This window comes from Corvus brachyrhynchos, unplaced genomic scaffold (genome assembly GCF_000691975.1).
Source record: "Corvus brachyrhynchos isolate BGI_N302 unplaced genomic scaffold, ASM69197v1 scaffold416, whole genome shotgun sequence".
Lineage (NCBI taxonomy): Eukaryota > Metazoa > Chordata > Aves > Passeriformes > Corvidae > Corvus > Corvus brachyrhynchos.
Window position 1 is genome coordinate 2,047,236 of NW_008238439.1, and position 6,414 is coordinate 2,053,649.

General features: G+C 45.1%; 1 protein-coding gene across 5 annotated transcripts in view; it reads right to left on the bottom strand.

The window, feature by feature from the left end:
- The window catches only part of PCSK2 (proprotein convertase subtilisin/kexin type 2), a 111,288-nt gene that overhangs the window by 25,158 nt on the left and 79,716 nt on the right, over positions 1-6,414 (bottom strand). For all 5 annotated transcript variants that reach the window (XM_017736540.1, XM_017736539.1, XM_017736537.1 and 2 more), the window contains 2 exons: positions 5,147-5,235; positions 1,483-1,658 (listed from right to left, as the gene is read on the bottom strand). In XM_017736540.1, coding sequence (XP_017592029.1) covers positions 1,483-1,658; positions 5,147-5,235 — 265 coding nt within the window. The remainder of the gene's footprint in view (positions 1-1,482; positions 1,659-5,146; positions 5,236-6,414) is intronic.

Consider the following 6,414-nt stretch of genomic DNA (forward strand, 5'->3'; position numbering starts at 1 on the left):
GGGCAGCTCCAGCCACTATCTGTTCTGTTTTTATTTCTGTGAGAGTGCTAGTTACTGCTCTCCAGGTGAATTTGAGAGCTTTTGTTTCTTTAACTTTCTTTTTAACCGATCTTGGATCAGCTAGTTCCTTATAAAGGTGTACTTCTTTAAGTCCCCACTTTTCTAAAAAGCATAAACCAAGGGCCACCTCAGTTTCCGTAACTGCGTCTTTCCGCAACCCCCCTGCGTCTAACCACAAAATCCACGTCTTACCGCTGTCCCTGCTGTCAGGGTCGTGCAGCCTTGCAGGTTTAGCCCTTGTCAGCCGATTCGGCGGGCCCCTGATGTCAGGTCAGTCCAGGCACGGATCAGACACTCGCCAGCAGGTGTTGACCTTTTGCCCTCCGATCGCCGCTTAATCGGTGCCATGTCGGCTCCCACCGAAGTCAAAAAAAACGAAGTGCCAGTCCTCAGTCCGAGTTCCGAGTTCCGAGTTCCGAGTTCAGGCACCAAATGTTGGAATTGTAAAAAGAAGAGAGGCCCGGCGACTCCGGCGGGGGGAGTTACTTGCAGACCAGCCAATATGGTTGATAAGAGCAAAACTCCGTTTATTAGCAAACCAGAGGCACTTATATAGTATACCAGCTTGTTAACTCTTAAGTGGCTTAAAACTTATCAAAGCGCATTTCTACTTCTACATAATTGGACTTACATTGGCAAGCTTCTACAGTTATGATTAAAAGAATTCAGAGTTTATCTTCCTTCTCTCTCGGTCTTACCTACACAGCTGTACCTTCTCAAAACTCCCTTCTTGTTCCCAGCTTGGTTCTCACAGAGATTTTTCTCATGGAGAGTTTTTCTCACACACAGGCCTTCTGCTTGCAGGCTCTTGCTACTGTTCTTTTATTGATCCCATAATTCTATGAATGATCCATGCCCCGATCCTTTAATAATTGCAACAGTGTACAAGTTAAACAGATTACAGGATGATACTGAGTGTCTTTTACAAAGACCCCAGACTACTCCTAGAAGGAGGTGGAAATGCGGGAATAAATACGGAGGCTCCTGGATGACATTAGTCCATGGACATCTGAACCATTGCAGTTCAATCACAGCTATAATAATGACCATACGTGAGTGACCTAAGAGACACTCCAAATCCAAAACAATAATTAAATTGGTAAAACACCAAAACAGACAATGCGGTGTCAGTAGCTCAGCTGGCATGTTTCAACCTGGGGAATATTTAGAGGATCAGGATCTTCCATTTTGACTGTGATGGTCTATGAAAAGTATATATAAGCTAACTAGAGATAAACACAGTATGCTGAGACTATACAATAAAAGCAAGAGCAAAATATTGCAGAATGAACATCAAAGAAACTTGAGATATGCTGAAAGTTGGATAATTTGTGCAACTGCACTGTGTTCCCAAGTCACTGGTTTCAGCACAAGCATGTACACAGCATTCTGCCACAGAACCCAGATTATTAAGACTGTTACCTTATTCACACCATCTGCCATTGCTTGCAGTGTTAACTCTCTAGGTCCATCCACAGTCTTCCCATTGTCAGTTGGTCCCCAGCTGGCACTATATATATCTATGACTTGAGGCATATGACTGATGGAGGAAGCCTCAATAATGTCTGTCATAAACGGCTGGTCGAGCATTCGAATACCTGTAATTTTAATCAACATAAACATGAAATATGCATTACCTAGCACAAAATGTAATCTCAGCACCTGCAGAAGGCCCCCAGTTACAGGTATTTTAAGTAACTGGCAGTTTCACCCATTCAGTAATTCTGCACTTGACATTCCCATTTCACCAAGGTGTACTTACCCAGCAGGGTGCCGGTATTAAACACCCAGCCACCAAGGCAGCGTGGCCCAGAAAGACAAAGAACTTTATTGTTAGCTTTCTAATTAAACTGTGTTTTCCATCTACTCTTTGAGAACACTTAAAAAATACCAGAATTCAGCAATCTCAGAAATTCAGTGTTTAAATAATATTAATGGCATTTAAAATAGTATTCTGAAGCTAGGGAAAAAGAGTAAGGGCACCCCTCATCTAACTTATATTCAGTTTTGTGTTCACATGTCATTAGCTTTTCAAGTAATTTTTCTATTTTTTTTGGTGCATCTCCAGAATATAATCAGAGGAGGGAAACACACTGCACAGCATTTTTCCTGGAAAAATATCATTCTGCCAACATGCAGATGCAATAGCAAAATATGGCCAGCATGTGGAGGAAAAAAGCAAACTCAAACCCACTTCCTTTAACCCATACTGCAGTAGAAGTTAAGAGTTTAAATGATGCAATCTTAGGACATGTCAACTTCATAAAACCTCAAAGTGTTGACTCTAAGCCTGCCAGAGTGCAACAGACAGCAGTGCAAGCCTTACATCCATCGTGCCCCACACATAGGACAACTTCACTGACAGCCAACTTGTCACTTGTCCTCTGGATGAGATCCGAGTAACCAGGGGTTCATTCCAAGTTTAATTTGTAGCCCTGAGTTGAAGTTCAGTTTTTCCCAACAGTTTAGGGCACAGGGCAGAAATCAGTAGCACAGTGCCAAACAGTGTGAATGGCGATAAAGATCCTGATTTAGAAGCCAGTAACTTTACTATATGCAATAGAAAACCAGTGTGTCAAATATAAGGCTGGAAAAAAGGTGACAAAAATAGAAATCAGACCAAAGCTGGATGTTCTTGATGGGCTAACTCAAGCTAGAAATGATGAAGTCAAACTCAAATTTTGCTTCCCATATGTATAAAATGCAGATCTGCCCAGAAACCACCATCCTGGTTTAAAAGACAAACGTCTGCCAAGGAGGGTGGGAACCCTTCCTGGAATGGAAAGACGACCCCCTCCTTCCAAGTTATTGTAACTTCAAAATTATGGGGCTTCCAGGCAAAAATTACGGGAAAAGGAATAATAGTTCTTTACTAGAATATATATAACAAGACAGACAAACAACAAAAACGCAGTAACAGACTTTTGCCCCCCGTTAAGCAATTTCCCCTTTTTGTGTAGCTATGACCACAGCCGGCAGGGGGCGCTGTTGGCTCAGTCGCTGCAGAGGGGCTGCAGTGACTCCCCACGGCTCCAGGGGGCGCTCCGACAGGAACCCTCAGACTCTCCGGGGGTTAATGCCGGCCCCGGGAAGAGAGAGAAGGTGGGGTTTGGTTTCCCCGGTTGCTCACATCCTGGCCATGGCAGCCACCGAGGTTCCAGTCAAACCAGCAGCATGGACCATGGGGGCCCGGTTTCCCCTGAAACACCTGCAGATGGTGAGGGTCTCTCCTGGCGAGGGCAGGTGCTGAAAACTCCCAGTCAGCTGGCAGCTCCTGCAAGCAGCGGGCTCACCAACGGGCAGCAAGGAGAATTCTGCAGCAGCACCAAGCCCTCTGAGAAGCAGCAGTCCAGTACCCAAAACCTCAACCATCTCCCCTCCAAGCCGGGCAAGGACTATCTACCCCCAGCTAGAAACTACCCAAACCCCCATTCCCCCCTTCTCTGAACCATTTAAATGGCATGTCAAAGCACTTGGCTACCCCTTTTGTCTCCGAATCACTGTCCATTCACCATCTCCCTAACAACAAATGGGAAGATATTCCCTAAGAAACCTAACCCAGAACAACCACAAAATTAATTATTGACCCCAAGAAAAGTGGGGGAACAACAGGAGGAGCCAAACCATCTTCAAGGAAAAAAAGAGGTACAAGAAAAAAACCAAGTGATGCCCCAGATCCTTGGCAACCAACTTCCAGTTCAGTCTGCAAACATGGACTCTGAACCATGACAGCAGCAGCCCATCAACTTTCATGGACTTCCACTGCCCATGGACCACACAGTGGTGTTGCCAATGCACATTGTCCTCAGGCACGGAAGGCTGGCTGGCACTTCCAAAAACTTGAGGGGATTTTACTACAAAGTGGACAAACACAGATGATTATTTGTAGGCTGTTGGTCATCAGAAAAAGTCTTCACACCTCTTGACTTTTAAACAACCAGCCTGAAGTTGTAGAGTTATATGAATAATATGGACATGGCCCAGTCGAAATCCCATGCCTCAACTCAGATTCCTCTAAGAGTAACTATTGCTAGAATGCAAATTTTGTGGAATGTCCCATCCCTGAAGGAGATGTTACCCTTGCTGAAGAAAGGAGACAGTCATTAGACCTTCCCAGCTAGTTACTAACTCTCAATGGTATTTCTTGGGTAACAGCTTAGCAAACATTGCTTGGTGCCCTTCTCTGGTGGAGATTCAGCTTTCAGTCATGTAGGTGACAGGTGAAATGTAGCCTTCCCCAGATTCACCTGACACTACAGTGAAACAGGGACTTGCCAAGCAGAGCAGAACTGTCTCTGAATACACACTGTGGACCATCTCCACGAAGCAATGGGTACATCCATGCTGATGTTCTGGTGTGGATCAAGGAAAGTAAAGTGAAATTCCTAAGCATCTATCTCTGCCTGCTGTGCCTCAGTTCTCATCATGAACAGTCTTAAGAGTGGGAAAACTGGATTTCTTCAGATTCAACTAAACTGACACATGGTTTCGAGAGCCTAACTGACTCCAAGCACTGTATTCAGTATATCTGTGCAGAGAAAAACTCGTTAGAAGTAAAAATACCCAACACACCCAAGGTGTGGATGCTGGGTGCTAGGTACCAGCTGTTTCATTCTCTGCATCTGCTCCTATCACTCCACATCACTGTTAAAACAGAGGAAACCTGCGACCAGAGATTTATACCACTGCAGGTCCTGCCCTGTGAGAGCCTAAAGGGTAAGAGCAGCATGACATTTGCCTTTTCAGATAGTTTCTAAGTGCAGCAGGAGTTTATACTCTACCTCCTGAAAAATGAGATTTGCCACAACTGATTCTGCAGCTATGCAGGGAAGAAGCACTGAAAATCAGTATACAAACAAGAGCTGAGCAGGAGCAGAAGGAGCAGAAGCTGCTCTTTTGCACTGTTATTAAAGAGCTTATGTAAGGCCCGTGATTGAAAAGGCAAAGCCATGGAGAAATTCCTCTCCCCAGCTACTGTGAAAGTCCAGTATCAATCTGCAGCCCTGTCCTGGGCAACACTCCCTGGCTCTGCAGAAGTTCTGCCTGAAGCACAGTGGACCATTTACACCTTGGATTGTTACCATACCTGCCACTTTGGAGTTGTACGCAACTCCCACGCCGCAGATGTTGTTGTTGGCAGCAGCAGACACCTCTCCTGCACACCTTGTCCCGTGGCTGTGAAAAGGAAGGCAGAGAGACCAGATGAACCCCAGCTAATGTACGTGTTGAGCTGAGCTGGATCACTGGGAGCTTGTTTTGCCTCAGTCAGCTCCCAGTACTGCGGAGGAAAACCATTCCTCAGGCAAACTGTTGAGTGCTGGATACTGGGATGAGTTCATTCCTTCGTGAAGCAGGCGATACCCAGTTTCCCCTCTGCAGGATGAGTGATGCTTGCTCTGACGTTAACATGTATCCTTACACTGCATTTAGTCGTCAAGTTATTCAGGCCTTTTCTTTTTAGCTTGTGAGATAGGTTCTGCCTCATTACCAACTCTTAGTCAGTAGAAACACCCCCTGACAGAACAGTGTAAATTTAAGATCAATGTTAATGCCTTTATTTTTGTGGCTTGACAGTGTGACACCCATTACTTTGAACCTCAAAGAACAAAGTCTGGTTGCCTTTTTGCTGTTTGAACATGTGCAAAGAGCCTATCGCTGCCCACAAAAGAAATGCTACAGGAAGAGCTGGGTGCAATACCAAGCTGGAGTAGCAGAAAGGAGCCACAATGGTCACTGCACTCCTCAGCAGCAGAGCTGCAGCCTGGCTGGCCAGGCCCAAAGCTGTGGGACTTAAGGGCACATGCATCCCTCTCATCCAGTGCCTAATTCCCAAAAGAACTGACAAGATGCTCCAGCTCACACAGCCACTGCTGTCTGCTCAAGTGGGAAAAGTCACTGCTTTGATACAGAGGTCTAGGTTTGAGCCGACACATGGTATTTCAATAGTATCTGGTGTCTCTAAAGTGCTTTACAGCTCTTAACAGAGACCCTTTAACCGGCAGTGGCTCCTGCAGGAAGGGAGATTGCATTTTCCTTTCTCCTAATTCATCATAGAAATTAAACTCAGGAGAAGAGAAATACAGACACCATAACCTAGTTTTCAAAAAATAGCATAGCAGCAGGGAAACTACTGAAACCTGTGCTGCTGCCAGGGTTTTTTTCAGTTTAAGATGCTGAATCAATATATGAATCCATCCTACTGCTCACATCTCCGCATTGAAACTGGCGTTGATTCTACAGTATGCTAAGGATTCATGCAATTAAAAATGCTGTATTATGGTTATCCTGAGTATCAGATGGACCACCCTGGGAGGCAGCAGAACTGTTTCAATCACCTTTTCCTCTCTCTTTCCC